Source organism: Babylonia areolata, chromosome 29 (genome assembly GCF_041734735.1).
Source record: "Babylonia areolata isolate BAREFJ2019XMU chromosome 29, ASM4173473v1, whole genome shotgun sequence".
Lineage (NCBI taxonomy): Eukaryota > Metazoa > Mollusca > Gastropoda > Neogastropoda > Buccinidae > Babylonia > Babylonia areolata.
The window spans coordinates 25,210,450-25,227,748 of record NC_134904.1 but is presented as its reverse complement, the minus strand read 5'-3'; the positions used below and the strand labels follow the sequence as shown (position 1 = coordinate 25,227,748).

Genomic DNA, 17,299 nt, shown 5'->3' with positions numbered 1-17,299 from the left:
GTACTGCACGGCTGCCTGCTGTGGGGAACTCGGGTGGTAGTGCCACCCAAAGGCCGCAAGATTTTGATACAGGACTTGCATGACGCCCATCCAAGAATGACTCAAATGAAGCACTTGGCGAGATCATATATCTGGTGGCCAAACATGGACAGTGAAATCGAAGCTACAGTGAGAGGGTGTCAGATCTGTCAGAGCCTTCGGAACCAGCCCACCAGTGCTCCTCTTCATCCTTGGGAATGGCCGGATCATCCATGGACACAACTACATGCTGACTACGCTGGTCCTTTTTTAGGGAAGATGTTCTTGGTCATCACAGATGCTCACTCTAAGTAGATTGACGCATACCCCATGAACACATCCACGTCAAACGCAACCATTGAAAAAATGCGCCACTCTTTTGCAACTCATGGTTTACCAGAAACCTTGGTCACAGACAACGGGACCTGTTTTTCCAGTGAGGAGTTCAATGAATTCATGTGCAAGAATGGAGTAAGGCACATTAAGTCAGCATCCTATCATCCATCCACCAACGGGCTAGCCGAACGGCTGTGCAGACTTTGAAGCAAGGCCTGAAGAAAATGACGAGCAGCTCAATACAGACTTGAGTTTCCCCGACTCATGTCCGCATATCGGGTCACCCCTCAGACAACCACAGGTTGTCACCAGCAGAACTCCTGTTCAATAGGAAGGTGCAAACACGTTGGGACCTAATCCAGCCTGTCTTGGATTGGCAAGTTGCCCAGAGGCAGCTGCAACAGAAACTGAACCATAACCATGCTGAAAGGAGAAACTATGTAGCAGGTGATCTGGTGCACATCAAGAATCTTTCAGTGGGCAAGAAGTGGTTGCCAGGGGTGGTGATGCAGGCTACAAGACCCCTGTCTTACCTGGTTCAAGTGGTGGACGGCCGTCACCTGAAGCGACATGTCGACCACATACTGTCACGGGCCAGCAACCAACAGGAGTCTCAGAAGCCAGACCACCAGCTCGGTCAGCCCAAGCTTGATGATCTACCAATACCACCATTAAGCCCACAGCCATCATTGCAGCTGTCACCAGGGGTGGACCAACCAGAGTCCACCACGCCGCTGATAGACTCAAGAACGATGCAGCCACAGGACCAGGGACCCAGCACTGGTGAGGTAACAGCAGCACCAAGCCCGACGCAGGACCGCGGGCCCCGCAGTTTGGAGGGGACTGCAGCACCAAATCCGGCACCTAAGCCAGCCTCTCGGCCCGCCAGTCGTCACCAGAAACTACCAGCACGTTTCAAAGATTATGTTGTGCAGTAGTTCAGAGATGTATGGACAGAAATGGAGTCGGATCTAAAAGCCTTTTCAGAACATACATTTTTTTTTTTTACCTTTCAGATGCAGAAGGCGGAGCAGAACAGTAGTGTTAATTGACCTTTATGTTTAAAATAATGATTTATGCTTTTCATTTTTAACTGTAGAATTCAAAGACTAAGATAGAGACAGCAAACCAGGACATTTTCCGTTCACATCATTTGTATGATTGTTAATGGTTTTAAAGGGGGGGATATGTAGTATATGCAAGGGGTGGAACTCGCAAGGCGGGGGGCAATCCAAAATGGCTGAACTGTAAACTCCTCAGTTGTTCTCTAGACGAATAAATAATTCCGCATTCTGACCTGTGTGTGCCTCTTCTTCAAGGATGAAGATCAGTCTATTTTGGTTTGAATGAAAACATGCCTCCTAATATTTTCCGGAAGGAAGTCAACAAATTACAGCGCAAGGAGAATGCACCAACAGATAACTGTTGCACGCATGTGCGTGTCGTCAAGGATGCTCCTATGTTGTTTTTTTTAATCCGAACATTTGGTTGAATGTAAATACATTAACGCGTTCACATTAAATGAAAAACAAAATGGCCTATTTATGCATTAAGTCATATTTTGTAAATCATTCTGTATGGTGATTTAGATCATTAATAAGGAAATTATATCCCTTCATATCTTGAGACTGACTTCCCATTAAAATTACATAATTTTAATGCAAGTGGCAAATGTTTGCAAATATATTATAACTAATTTTTCTGAAAAATTCTAACTACCTGCACTAACATGGATCACATCTTACCTGTCAGATCATACACAGAAAGTGTGTGTAAATGGAAGATACTCTAGAGTATCTGCCTTAAAATATGGTGTCCCACAGGGGTCCGTCCTAGGTCCTGTTCTTTTCGTGCTGTATGCGGCTCCTGTGTCGGATGTCATCAGTCATCATGCGATGTCGCATGAGAGCTTTGCTGATGACACACAACTTTATCAGTCGGCTTCCATAGCTGAATTTGATGCACTGGTGACTTGAACACAGGAGTGCATTGCTGGCCTAAAGGACTGGATGACTCTCAACAAGCTGCAACTAAATGATGATAAGACTGAATTTGTGATAACGTGTCCAAAGAAGTTTCGTCAACATCCTTCCTTTCCTGACTCTGTTCTGATCAATAGCATACCTGTTTCACTTTCTCTTTCTGTTCGCAGTCTTGGTGTAATCCTAGACCAGTCTCTTTCCTTCCAACAGCACATTTCAAATATCTGTAAAGTTGCCTATTTGGAACTGCGAAGAATCAGCTCTATCCGCCACTATCTCTCAACCGATGCAACCAAGACACTTGTATGCTCTCTGGTTCTCTCAAGATTGGATTACTGCAACTCTCTTTTGGCTGGCCTTCCCAAATATCTGTTAGACTCCAACGAATTCAGAATAACGCTGCCAGACTCACTGGCACAGCTTCTAAATTTGACCATGTTTCTCCTCTCCAGTCTCTCCACTGGTTGCCTGTTTCTGATCAAATAGACTATAAGCTATCCACTCTGACCTTTTCTGCAGTCAACAGATCTGGCCCCAAGTATCTTTCTGAACTCCTCCATATCTATACCCTGTCTCACCAGCTCCGTTCTTCCTCTGATACTCAACTTCTCAGGATACCTCACATCAGAAGTAAGATCTATGGACACAGATCGTTTTCTTTTCAATCGCCAAAGACGTAGAACAAACTCCCTGATAACCTCCATCATTCTGATTCCCTCGCATCTTTTAAATCTCGTCTCAAAACCTTTTCCCTCAGCAGTAAGTTCAATTGTGGCAGGTCCACTTCCTTTGCGTTAGCTGTGCTTGACTATGTGTGTATACATATGTATGTGTACATAACTACATGCATGTATATGAATGTGTATTGTGTGTGCGTGCATTTATGTAAGTTTGTGCCTGCCTATGTGTGCGTATGTGTTAGGGTAGCTGTTAGATACACATGTATGTTAAAATGTATGTATGCAGTGTGTGTGTGTGTGTGTGTGTTTGTGTATGTGTGTGTGTGTGTGTGTGTGTGTGTGTGTGTGTAGTCACATTTTGGTGTGTGTATGTAACATAGATGTAATGTTTTATGTTAACAAAGTGTTTTTGTAAAGCACCTAGAGCAGATTTCTGGATAGTGTGCTATATAAGTATCCATTATTATTATATTTTTATTGTTATTATTAAACTACAAAACAGGGGTTCTTGATATTTTGACCAAAATGAGAAAGAGTTATGTATGAATCTGTCTGTCACTGTGTGAGGTAAAACTGCAAAAGTGTTGTAAAAAAAACAACATATTATAACATTTAAATGGCTTTTTGAGGGAAAAATTTATTTTTAAAAAAATGTTTGTGGTCTAACAAAATGTGTAACATCATAATAATTGTACTGTAAGGAAAGAGCTGATTTTTGCCTCTTTTTTTTTTTTTTAGCAAGATTTGGTGTCAATGGGCAAAGTATTTCCAGAGAAAATGACAATGTTAAAGTTTACCACAGACACACACACACACACACAACCGAACTCTGGGTTATTACATAGGCTCACATTGTTTACACACATGAGCCAATAAAAAGAAACTGCACTATTTGAAAGTCCATTAAGAAATAAAACGAGGAAAGAAAGCTTGGACCAGTTCATGTGGTTGTGATTCAGGTAACAAACATTTTAGTGAACCTCTTTACCTTCAGCAGTAAAGTTGTAACATGGGCCAGTGAAAAGCTCAAGTGAAAGAGATCAAGAAAAACAAGAGAGGCAAGGCTTTCAAGACTCACTTGTGATACACTTAAAAAAAAAAAAAATCCAATGGTTAAAATGTGTTCTGTATTTGTTATTATAAAGCTTCAGGTTAAAAAAAGAAAAAGAAAAAAGAGTCCTGAAGGCAGATACGAACCCCGCGTGTTCGGGTGAGAAGAAACTGTCTTACCCAATACACTATCGTGGCTCCTTAACTGACGTTAAAAAATTTAACATTTAAACATGCTTTTTTAAGGGCGATAAATTGATTGCAGTATTCGCAGTGAGAACGCTGTTTAAATCATATTATTCTGGTGTATCTTGGGCATTCAAAAAATCTTTAAGGGCAATTAAAAATCCTTTTTAAATCAGCGGTAAAGGAGATGTGGCTATCGCTGCAATCACACTGCAACATTTAACCGTTTTCTCTGGATCTATATAGATGTACAAGTTTAGTTACACCCGCTGGGAATATACGACACAGTCAATTCAATTTCTCTTTTATGTTCATTCTAGTTTTATAGTTTTAAAGCTGATATGAAAATTGAGTATTCTGTTAAACTAATAACATGTAGAGCCAAGTACAAGTACTTCTAAACACCATATGAAGTGAAAAGGACTTAATTTTGAGAAAAGTCAAGACTGGAAATTTTACATTTCATCAAGGGTATTAACTCTCGTGGTTTATTATTTTTAACTGAATTCTGACTGATTTTGTTGATATTTTTATGGCAGTTTGGGGCATAATCCAGTAAGTGATGAGGCGTTCGCAAATCTTTCTCTGAATAAATATATAACGGTCTCCTTCTCCAACTTTCCATCACATTTTATCGTGTATTGTCGATTGAATATAGGATTGAACGGGCAGGTCAACAACTTGAAACAAAATGGTGTCCTTCGCATTTGCGAGGAATATGAGCACGCGCTTTGAATATGCATAAATATGTATGTGTACGCAACTTATTTTTGCCCATGACCTTCAGGGCTCAGCCAATAGATCTATAAAGTCTACTTGTAGTACTGATTTTAGTATTTTCCGAAAAAGACCACTTGGGTGAATGAACATAGTGAAAGCCCTGTACACTGAGAGTAAAACACACAATCTTTTTATGTACTGAGTATAATTTCAAAATGTAATGATTAAGATGTGAAAGATCAGTTTAAAGCAAACTAACCCCCCAGCATTAATTACAGATTAATTTCCCTTTATTACTATCTGCACCAAAGACATGCACCAGAAATATAACTTCCATGCTTAGCAGAAGTTCCTGTTTGAACAAAAAATATTAAAAAAATGACTGCTCTTGATGCTGTGTCAGAATATCAGATCAAAGTGTCAAGTTTAGAGAATTAAAAAAAATATAAACAGAAAATTCAGTTTGCATATAATTTGGCTTTTTTTTCTTTTTTCCCCCCCATCCCAGAGGTGCAATATTGTTTTAAACAAGATGACTGGAAAGAACTGAATTTTTCCTATTTTTATGCAAAATTTGGTGTCAACTGACAAAGTATTTGCAGAGAAAATGGCAATGTTAAAAGTTTACCACGGACACACAGACACACACAGAGACAACCAAACACCAGGTTAAAACATAAGACTCACTTTGTTTACACAAGTGAGTCAAAAAGCAAACATGCAGCTCTTGCACACTTGCATATAAGTGAACACAATGTGTTCTCCCTGTCCCAGTCTCTCTTTCACACACAGCACATGACAAAAACATCTGTTAATTGTTAATGTTTAGTTCTTTTCTGTATCATTGAAATTCATGTGACCTTCACAAAGATTCTCTATATCAGCAAACCTTAAGTGTTCAGTTTGGCCTGTTCCTTTTATTTCAAACATTCTTCGAAAGTCATGGTTCCACATAACGATTCTTTCTCATCATATCATGTTTACATGAATACACAGAATCATACTCATCCACCAAACTCTCGGCATTACAAGAACATACATACATATACCCATCATACCAAACTGTCACTGACTGCTCAGTAAGTATTTCACAGACTGCTTGCATGGAGGAAAAGGTAAACATGTGAAGAAACTTCTCCTTCATTCAGTTTTAACATCTTTTCAATGGAAGTGATATTGGATGGTGAAATCTTTACTGGCAAGCATACTCACTTTTCAGGGGCTTTTGAACATTTTACACCAAAAAATGCTGTCAGTAAGCCATCACCATTTTTTTTTTTCAGTCATCAATACAGCTTGATCATTACAGATTTTGTTTCTTATTTGCAAACAAAAATGCACCAACCACATGCCATTCACTCAATGTAGTCAAAATCTGAAGGAATATCAAACTGTTGATCAAGAATTCTTTCCTCAAAGCAGAACTTGTTCTTCACCCAGGACTTGATTGAAAACACGTTATCTGCAGACACAAACCATAACTGTCTTTGTGAATCTTATGTGTGAACTCAGAAAAGGGCACTATTTGCTCAAAACAACAGCTGATAGGATTTCTTCTATTTCTACTTGACTGCTTGAGTTATTTATAAATCATGAATTGCAAATGTTCAGATCAGCATCTGGGTATCTTAGACACACACACACACAGAGAAATGCACACATGCACCACATCTATACAAGTCTGCATTCATGGCCACATTTTGTGTGTATGTATGTGTGTAATGGAGTATGGCATGTCAAAATCACATGTGGGTCAGGGTTTGCTTCTCTTTGATGGAGTCTCCCGTCGGACCGACGGATGAGTAGGCAGGCAGGCTTATCTGTCGGTGTGTGTCCTCATATGGGGGAAGAGGTCAATTCTGGATGCACAGTACTTTTCACAGGTGTTGCAAGGGAAAACGTCTTCAGAAGTAGAGTCCTGCTTCCTTTCCTCATGCTTTTCCTTAATGGCCAGCATTCTCTTGTTTTCAAATGTCTTTATGCCACTAGAGCACAGCATCCTCCAGCAAGAGCGGTCAAGGGCATCAGTTTCCCAGGATGCGATGCCTATGTCACAGGCTTTGAGGTTGTCTTCAAGGTGTCTTTGAAGCACTTGCAGGGTCTTCTAAGTTCGCGGTGGCCTTCCTCCAGCTGGCCATAGAGTAGCATCTTCGGGATCCTGCTGTCTGTCATACGGACAACATGTCCTGTCCAGCGTAGCTGGCACTGGATCAGCAGGCTTTCAATGCTGAGCAGGCCACTCCTCTCTAGGACCTGGAGGTTGGACACCCTGTCTTGCCACTTTATGCCAAGGATCTTTCGTAGGCATCTCTGGTGAAACTGCTCAAGTTGTTGAATGTGACGGCAATACGTCATCCATGTTTCACAGCGGTACAACAAGGTGGTCAGCACAACAGCTCTGTAGGTTTTCATCTTGGTGCTGAGCCTGATGCCTTTGTTGTTCCACAGCCTGTTGCTGAGTCTGCCAAAGGGGGAGCTGGACTTGGTGATGCACAGCATCATTCTGCATCAAGGGCTCCATTGCTGCATAGGGTGCTGCCCAGGTAGCAAAACTTGTCGACTGACTTGATCTCTGTGTCATCGATCTTGATTGCAGGTGGGGGGGAAGAACTGGCATTCTGTGAGCTAGCTGGTTAATACATGGACTCGGTCTTGCTGAGGCTGATGTTGAGTCCAAAGCGCCTGCAGGAGATTGAGAACCTGTCCATAATGAACTGCATGTCTTCATGGGTGTGTACAGCAAGTGCGCAGTCATCAGCAAAGCGGAACTCTCTCAACAGTGCCTCAAACACCCTGGACCTAGCGTGGAGTCACCGCAAGTTGAAATGTTTGCCATCTGTGCGAAACTGAATGTAGATGCCCCGGTCACAGTCTTGGAAGGCATCAATCAGCATGGCAGAGAAGAGAATGGAGAACAGTGTGGGTGCCAGGACGCAGCCCTGCTTCACTCCATTTACCACAGGGAACGGATCTGACATGCCAGTATTTTCCTGTACTCTCGCCTGCATGCCATTGTGGAATGATGCAATCAGCTGGATTAGGCTCTCTGGGCAGCCGAACTTTAGGAGGATCTTCCACAGACCATGGCGGTTCACCGTGTCGAAGGCCTTAGTCAGGTCTACAAAGCCCATGTGGAGCTTCTTGTTCTGCTTACGGCACTTCTCTTGCATCTGGCGTATGGCAAACACCATGTCACATGTTCCCCTGCCTGAACGGAAGCCGCACTGTGCTTCAGGGATGACTGTGTTGGAGACATGGTCAACCAGTCTGTTCAGTATGATGCGGATGAAGATCTTTCCGGCGATGCATAGGAGAGAGATTCCACGGTGGTTATTGCAGGATGTTTTGTCTCCCTTCCATTCGTAAATGTGGACAACTGAAGCATCCTTGAAATTCTGGGGGACCTCCCCTCTCTCCCAGATAGACTGGAACAGGGTGGTCAGCTGGTCTGTCAGTGCCTCACCTCCATACTAGTAGATGTCGGCCTGGATTCCATCCACTCCTGGTGCTTTTCCTGATGTTATCAGCTTCACGGCCTTCCAGGTCTCGGCCTTGGTGGGAGGGGCAACTAGCGAGTCACTGACTGATAGCTGTGGGAGGGCTGCAATTACCACGTCAGATATGGACGAGTCCCTGTTGAGGAGGGTGTTGAAGTGTTCTGCCCAGTGGGCTAAGATGTCTTTCTTGTCTGTCAGGAGAGTGGTCTGGTCCAAGGCTCGGACAGGAGTTGATCCTGTAACTCTCAGCCCATTCACAGCTTGGAGACCATCATGGAAGGTCTTCGTGTCATGAACATCAGCAGCGGACTGAAGTTCTTCAGACTTTCTCTCCCACCAGGTGTTCATCTCACGCAGCCTCTTCTGTAGGAGTTGCTTGGTTTGCAAGTTATTCTTCCTGTGGCAGTCTTTATCGGAAATGTGATCCTGATGCTGTATATACAGTGTGTTCAGGAGTTTGGAGATTCCAGAGTCGTTCTCGTCAAACCAGTCTTTGTGGCTCCTCTGTACAAAGCCGAGTGTGTCAGCTGCTGCTGTGTACACAGCATCTCTAAAGGTGCTCCATACCTCTTCTACATCAGTCGATGCAGGAATTTCTTGGAGAGCTGCTTGGATTTGCTGCTGCAGCACATCCTTGGTGATAGGGAGGCGGTGGATGTTCAGCTTCCTAGGGGGTTTCTGCCTGGCTGGTTGGAGCTTGCGTGCAAGTCTGATGTTCATCTTGCTGAGTACCAGGCGATGGTCCGACCAACAGACTGCTCCTCTCATGCTGCTTAGCAGCATGTAATGGAAACATTACCTCTGTCCCTCTGCCGGACAATCACATAGTCCAGCATGTGCCACTGCTTGGAGCGGGGGTGCATCGTTGTGTTCTTGTACTTGTCCGCTTTTTGGAAGAGGGTGTTGGTGATGGTCAGTCCATGCTGCGCGCAGAGTGAGAGAAAAAGCAGTCCGTTGGAGTTGCACTTGCCAGTGCTGTGCTGTCCTAGGACTTTTGGCCACGAGGATTTTTCTGTCTACCACTGAAATGGTGCGGATAAGCTCCTCGCAGAGGGCTTCTTTGATGTCATCAGGGTTGGTCATCATCAGCGCACAGCAGCTGATGACTGTGGTGAAGCAATCCTTGGACAGCTTAAGACGCAGGGTCATCAGCCTATTGATTATCCCACGTGGAAGGCTGTCAAGCTGTCGTGCAAGTTTGGTTCGTATGGCAAAGCCCATGCCTGAGATTCTTGGGGTGCCTTCTGGCTTCCCAATGCAGTAGAACGTGTAGCCTCCTCCAACTTCCTCCAGCTGGGTTTCACTGGCAAACCTGGTTTCACTCAGGGCTGCTATGTCCACCTGGTAGCAATCAAGTATTCTAGCAATGAGCGCTGTGCACCTTTCTGGTCTGTCGTCTCTGTCCAAAAGGGTGCGAACATTCCAGGCACCCAGAGTCAGGGCATGACTCCTGGTTCTTTTCTTCTGTTGTTTTTGACCGCTAGTGTTGGATGTCCAAGTAGGTGCGGTTTCCTACTAGGTACTAGGTGAGGCAGGCTTTGTTTAGGGATCCTTTTATCTCCCCTTCCCCATGTGGGGAGAGCAGTGCTGTCCCTAAAATGGGCTGCTCTGACGCTGTGGGAGAATACAGGCGCCGCATCTGCCCCAGTCTACGGCGGACGACCATCACCCCACAGCCGCCTGCGTGCAGAGTCGTGACTAGGAACTGCCAGCAGCATCCTCTGCCTGTCCCCGTTACCACTTCTCCATCGCCGCAGGGCTTGGGCTAGCTCGTCGTTCCGACATTAGCCTGGTTGCCTGACCAGCACAGGTGACTTTGTTTAGTGAAGAGGAGTTGTGCAGTCCCTTCCCCCCCACTCTCTTGCCTACCGACGCTCAGAGTCCCACAGGTGCAGATACTGCCATGTGTAGAATGGTCTTAGCAGGTGCAGGTTTTTTCTTTGGAGTTCCGTCTCCTAAGAGGACTTCCAGCCAAGGATAAGAGCTCCCCCTGCCCTTTGGTCATCCTCTTCCACCTTCACAGCCATTGGGAAAGGTTTCCTCCTCCGCCTGGTCCGTCATTGGGAGACTTCACATGCAGCAGGTTGTACTGGGTTACAAGGTACCAGTAGGAAGGGCTATGCTCCTGACCTGACTGACTATTACTCATAATGCAACATTTACCAATGACGTTACTCACTGATAAGGATGCAACCAAAACTCTCCTCTGTGTCTTTGTGCTGTCCTGCCTGAATTACTGTAATTCCCTACTTGTCAGTTCACCCAGCTACCTCACTCTAGGTTTTAGAAAGTCTTGAACTACCGGTATGCTTCTCGTCTTGTCTTTCGTTCCTCTAAAACTGATCACGTCTCTCCTAGTATAAGAAAGAATTATTTACATCACCTCTCTTTGTTTCAAGCAGACTGAGGCTTCTGGTCCACAGTATCTATCAGATCTCATTTGTCCTTACGTAGCCTTCATGCCAACTCCACTCTTCTTCTGACACCTGCATGCTTAGGATCCCCCCTGCTCAAACCAAAATGTGTGGCCAGTGCATTTTTTCATACCGAGCCCCCTTTCTTTGGAATTAACTTCCTCAGCCTCTCCATCACTCATCTTCGCTGAAATCTTTCAAACCCAGTGTGAAGACCCACCTTTCCCCCTCCTGAATAATTCTCAACAGCTTATCCGTTTCCAGTATGAACTAAAATGACTATTAGTGAGTGAGTGAGTTTTTATAGTTTCAGAATTAGTTGGTTGCATTTTTGATTGTGTACTATTTATGATCATGTGGTATGATGTGTGTGTGCATGCAAGTGTGCTTGTATATATTGTGTGTATGGAGGGTGTGGGGGGATGAAGGGGATAAATAATCTTTAATAATGTTTGGTATCTTGTGTTCAATTTTTCCTATTTGATATTTACATATGTGTTCTATTTGTAAATGCCTAGGGCTTATTTTCAAGATTAGGTGTAGATGCTCATAATAATAATAATATTTTTTCCCAAAAAATCATATTTAATCCAACATACTTTCCGTGACCCACTGGGGTCTAATTCCTATCCTGTGTAAACTACTAGTTTACCCATGCAGAGAAACTGAAAGTAGCTCCAGGTAGTAGCCTCTTTCAGTATAATACGTCCCTTGTGCTTACAAATACAACGTCCCCTTTGAAGGCAAAGTTAGAAAAGAAATGACATTGAAGCATCCAACAATGAGAATAAGTGGGGAGGTCAGAAGGGTATATACTGTGGGTCACAATACAAATGTACAATTAAACGTAATTTGATCCTTGCTTCAAAACCTCAATATGCACTCACAGTCAATTGTGAACTTCGTCGGATTAACTCTGTCCATCGGTACCTTTCTGTTGAAAGTCCGAAAATTCTTATTTCTGCTTTTGTGCTCTAACAAATCAGCTACTGTAATTCTGTTCTCACAGGCTGTCCACATAATCTTCTTCAGCAAATTCAAAAACTTCAAAACAATGCTGCCTGTCTGACTCTCAGAGTCCCACATACTGATCACATTTACTGGCTCCCCATTGAAACAAGAATTAAATACAAAGTTGTATGTTTCTGCTATTCTCTTTCCACTCTGCAGGACCTACCTATCTTTCTCAACTTATCAGTGCTTACACTCCCTCAAGAACATTCTGCTCTTCCTCTGACTGTTACCTACTGAAACTTCCTCAATGTCAAAACAAGAACCTATGGTGAACGGTCTTTCCTCTTTGCTGCTTCTCATATCTGGAACAACCTTCCTCATCATATCCATGTATCTGATTCTATCTCTGCCTTTTGCTCTTCACTAAAAACTCGTCTTTTTAAAACTCTCAACTTCCTTCTTTTCCAACACCATACTTGTCAGCTCACTTTGGATGCATGATGAACAAGAGAGGGAGAGTGGGGGGTGTGGGGGGAGGGAGGGGTTTTGAGAAAGAGTGGTCATGAATGATTGTAACATTTTCTTTCATAAGCTCCCTGAGCTCTTAGAGAGAAAGGGCGCTATATAAATGTACATTATATATATATATATATATATATATATATATATATATATATATATATATTATGTGTATATATATATATTATGTGTATATATATATATATATATATATATGTATATATTATATATATATATGTTAAAAGGGGTAGTAGAGTAGTGGTGGGGGTAGGTGTAGAAGGTGAAGAGGGGGTAGAGTAGGGGTAACAGCAGAGGATAGGTGCACAATCCACTCTCTCCTCGTACCACAGCAGGGTCTTTTAGAAAGATGAATTGAGGTGTTTATTTCTCTAACTTAACAGCACACAGCCCCCATGGTACTGTCTTGACTGTCCGGCTCTCCTGGCCTGCTTCAAGGAAGGAAAAGAAAGAAACCCCACTTGCCTATTCATTTTATCCTCTTCACAAGCTGGCGCTGTATGCAAACTATCTTCCAACCCAGAACGTTTCCAATTGGCTGAAGTTAACAGACCAATCTGGGACCAACCCTGCTAGACTTGCACATCCAACACTTTTCTCACAGAACCCAGCATTGTCAAGGAGAAGGGGAGGGGAAGGGGGGGGGGGGTGATGAAAAGAGGAAGGGAAGGAGGAGGAAAGATTGCCCAGCCCTGATTCTGTTCTAAACAGCTCATGATAAACACACCACACCATGTGGTGACCATTGAGGCAGATGCCATCCTGCCAGAGATGGACATGGGGGGTAAGGAGGGGGGTTGGGAGGGGGGAGGGGTGGACGGGGTTGAGGGTGATGGGAGTGGAAGGGAAAAGGGCAGGGGAGTGTATAGTCTAGTAATTCTGTGAGAAAAAGTGGCCGAACCTCCAAAAAATTGCAAGAAAACGTTTTTTTGGTTCTACGTGTTCAGAATTTTTCGCTCTATCACCCATAAAAAATCGAAGATAATCGAACGTCAGATAAGATCAGGAAAATTAAATAAAGAAAAATAAATAGGCCGAGATGGAAGAAAAAGCACACCATACTTTTTTGCTGCCGCAGCTTGTCATTCGCGCCTTGTCAAGTCGGGCTCTGCGGGCAGGCCTGGTTCCTCCCCGCGCTTTCTCACTCCATGCAGTGAAACCTGTTTCGTACTGCCCTGACCGTGGTGAAAGTTTTACGTTGATTTGTTGGCAATTAGTGATTTCGGAATAATAAAACATACTTATAACTGTCAATTGAATCGGTTACTGAACTGATATAACAGTTATCTTGTTCCTGATTTGCATCTAGACAGACAGCACGAAAGTGGCGTTGAAGAAAGGTTCACATGTTGCCTTCGCAAAATGTGGTGTTGAAGTATGGTGAACCATGCGCTTAAAAAAGAAGAAATTACAATATTCAACTTTATTTAGTAATTTTATGTAAAATGGAAACGGAGGGTCATCAAGGCACTTGTGTGATCTGATGTGACGACAAGCCATTGTCTGGGTTATAAAAACATTGTATTATTTTGTTTGTTTGTTTGTTTTTTCTATTTATGTATTTATCAATTTACTTATTCACCTATTTGTTTTATCTTTAGTTCGTTAGTTATACATTTATCATTCAGTTTATTTTTGTTTATTCATTTATTTATCTAATTATGAACTGTCTTGTCTGTTTCATTTTATTTATTATCATTATCTTCTGTCGTGGGGGTATTTCAAACAACTCTCTCTCTCTCTCTGTGTGTGTGTGTGTGTGTGTGTGTGTGTGTGTGTGTGTGTGTGTGTGTGTGTGTGTGTGTGTGTGTGTGTTTGTGTGTAAGAAAGAGAGAGAGAGAGAGAGAGAGAGAGGCAAAACATTATTTTGAATTTGAAAGCAAAATATCACCAAATGTGGATATGCGCACACTCACACACATGCGCGCGCAAAATGTGTCATTAATGTAGATGTTTTGTCCACTGTGACCTGGAAGCGTGGAATTCATACATGAGGTGTTGTCTATTCTAATGGATTCATCTATGTCAGATCCTGACAGTCTGTGCACATTGTTAACGTGAAAGGCAATGTATAAGCAGAGCGACTTATTCACACAAAGCTGTCTTCATACGTCTTAAGGTTGCATTTTTAAAGTATACACTTACATTTTGCAGACATTCTTTACCAATAAGTATAGATGCAAGTCTGAAAAAACCCCAACATATTGCGATTATTTTGGGATTAGACCACTTTTTATCATAGAATTACTGGACTAATTCATAATAATGTCCATCCTCACAAAGGCTTCCTTCTCAGTGTTGTTCTTCAGCGGTTGTCACCTGTGCTGAGTTCGAATAATGTATTCCATGACACTCTCCACATGCTGGCGAGCCGTCAAAACCTTGTTTTCTGCAGGTACACCTTTTTGTCACAGTCACACTCGAAATCACACCGGATAATGCACAGAAGCTTGGAAGGAGCAGGAGGCAAGTCTGCTGTGCAAGGCTGCACCATCTGGTTGTCAACAATCTTCCAGCCCAATTGTCCTAGCACAAGTGTGTCATTTCCACTGTTGGACTTGCAGATATGTCCTCAAACACTGGGATTTGGTAGCAGAGGACGTTGGGGGCAGTGAGTGAACTTGTATTAATGTTGTCCCAGACGCTACCTTTGAACAGAACATCATGTATCTAATCTTGTCAAGGGTGGACGCTGTCTTCCTATCATACAAAGAGAAGAGCATCTGCTCAGCAGCAACAACAATCTCACCTTTCTCTAAGTTCTTCAGGAATGTCTCTGCCAGTTCACAAAGTCGTTCTGAGCTCAGGAATTTCTGGAAACCTGTCCGTTTGCCAGTTCCAAAAGCTCGGGACGTTGTGTCACAACATATGGCTGCATAGATGACAGGCAAGATATGACATAAGCATGCTAAGTGAACTCTGAAACTGCTTGATGTTCCAGCACCTGAACGGCTTTCTGCTTTTCTTGAGAAAGACTTCCTCTGAATCACTTTTGAAATGACAGACCAAAAGGACTAAAAGATCTGTGTCATCGTTAACAACCACTGTCTCTTTGCCTTTTGCACTTTCCTGAACCTCAGCAACAATCATGCAGTCAGCACCTCCTTCAGAACAGAAAGTCACGCATCCGTTGTTCCGCAGCTTACAAGAAAGCAAGTCAATAAAACGTTACTTGTTTTTATGATTGGCCAGAAACATGTCTTCCCCGATATGCAGGGTCATGTCAGGTGTAAACTGAACCTCAGTGGACGACTTTCCCTCAGTTCTGCACATATATGTGACGTCTTTTGTGCTTGGGCCACTTGTATAGCCATCACAGGCTTCTGTCGCACATGTCTAAGTTTCAATGATGGAAATGTAAGCTGAGCCACGAGACCAGGGAATTTTTGAGAAGTGCCTCTCCATGCAGAACAAACGCACGTCACCAAGAAAGGCACTCTCTGGCATGGGTTTGGAAACTCTCTTCCAGATCTCATCAACAAGAAGGGCTTTATTTCCTTGACGAAGAAAAATAGAAGACTTAGAAAGAGATGATGGGTGACTCGACAGCTCATATCTGAACACCTCACACTTGTCCTCGTATTTAGTGTCTGTGGCTGAAACCAGGTGCTGAAACAGAAGTTGAGGTTCGATAGCCACCACTTCTGCGTCGATCTTGACAGTGTTTATGGAGGCCATCGTAACAGCCTGTTCTGACCTAAAGGTGTATTCAGTGGCTTTGTGGCTTTCCATCTTCAAGATTTTATTTCCCACTTAGTTTGCCTTGTGTGCATCCACCTTGGTGTTTCAACCATACCCGTGGCTGTATTCTTCAGAACAGGACCAGCAATGAAGGGATCTCTCTCTTCCAGGAGAGCAAGGATGACCATCATGTCATGACCATCCTGCCTCTTTCTGGCAATGCTGATGTCTTTGTGCTGTTCACTTGAGAAAGACAACCCGGTGATGTTCTGAATGGACAGCACAAGTAGGCATTGATAGAAGCCATGCTGCACGTTGGGATTCTGACATTCCACGATCACGTGTCATCCCCCCTGTTGATTTGATGCTTCTCATTAACTCTTGCTCAATAAAAGATCGACAGAAAGACCAGCCAAGTAGCGATCACTTCTGCGGAAAACATGATGACCTTCTTGAAATTTGTTGTACACGTCAGGGTTGGTTTGTTCAAGTTGCACCATATCTTGCAGGTACAGCTGGATTGACTTTGTGTACAGACTGTGACCAGCTGAAGCAAGAAAAGGTATCATCTCCTGCAACGTACTCAGGTGAAGATGCCAGTTTCCCGTCCTCTCTGCTTTCAGAAAACGTCGTAAAATATCTATGAGATGATTGTATTGCAACCACGAGGCAGCTGTGGGGTGTTGTTTTAGCTTCTCCTTCTTTGCATCCAACTTGTCAGAAATTCTGGAGATAAGATGCGTGTTTGCCTCTAGGTCATGAGCTACAAGTTTGCCCTCCATGAGAGAAATTATACAAAGCCAGTCCATGATCAAGATCTTCATCTGACATTGGTTCGGTGAAGTCCGTGTGATCAGTAGCATTTGATTTGAAAGTGTCAATTGAATTTTGAAGTTCATTTTGAACTTGTTGACCCACTTGTTCCAAATGAAGGTCTTCTGGAACAAGATCTAGGTTCTGCGTAGTTGGCAGCTTGACTCCACATGTTTTAGCAGTCACGAGTGCGTTTAAGCAAAGAGTCCACTAAAATGTCCCCTTCCTGCTCGTGTCACTGCTTTTCCTTGCATCATGTGCATGACAGTGTTTGTAGAGAAGAGCAATTCCAGAACCTTTAACCTCTGCCCTCCATCAACCGTCCAATGCAGCCTCAGAAGCTCATTTCAGCATGGAAAGCACCAAGGCGCAGCACCATCGACTTCATATAACTGGCAGGAGGCTCATTAGCAAGATGTCAGTGGCTTTCC

At 43.3% G+C, this 17,299-nt stretch overlaps 1 protein-coding gene across 5 annotated transcripts in view; it reads right to left on the bottom strand.

Annotated features, from left to right (window-relative positions):
* The window catches only part of LOC143274744 (meiotic nuclear division protein 1 homolog), an 83,390-nt gene that overhangs the window by 23,874 nt on the left and 42,217 nt on the right, over positions 1-17,299 (bottom strand). For 2 of the 5 annotated variants that reach the window (XM_076578655.1, XM_076578654.1), the window contains exon 6: positions 5,081-6,434. The exons of 1 other annotated variant lie outside the window; for it this stretch is intronic. In XM_076578655.1, coding sequence (XP_076434770.1) covers positions 6,328-6,434 — 107 coding nt within the window. In that variant the 3' untranslated portion in view covers positions 5,081-6,327. Of the gene's footprint in view, positions 1-5,067; positions 6,435-17,299 lie in introns of those variants that run through there. 2 more of the 5 variants (XM_076578657.1, XM_076578656.1) reach the window with 2 other exon arrangements.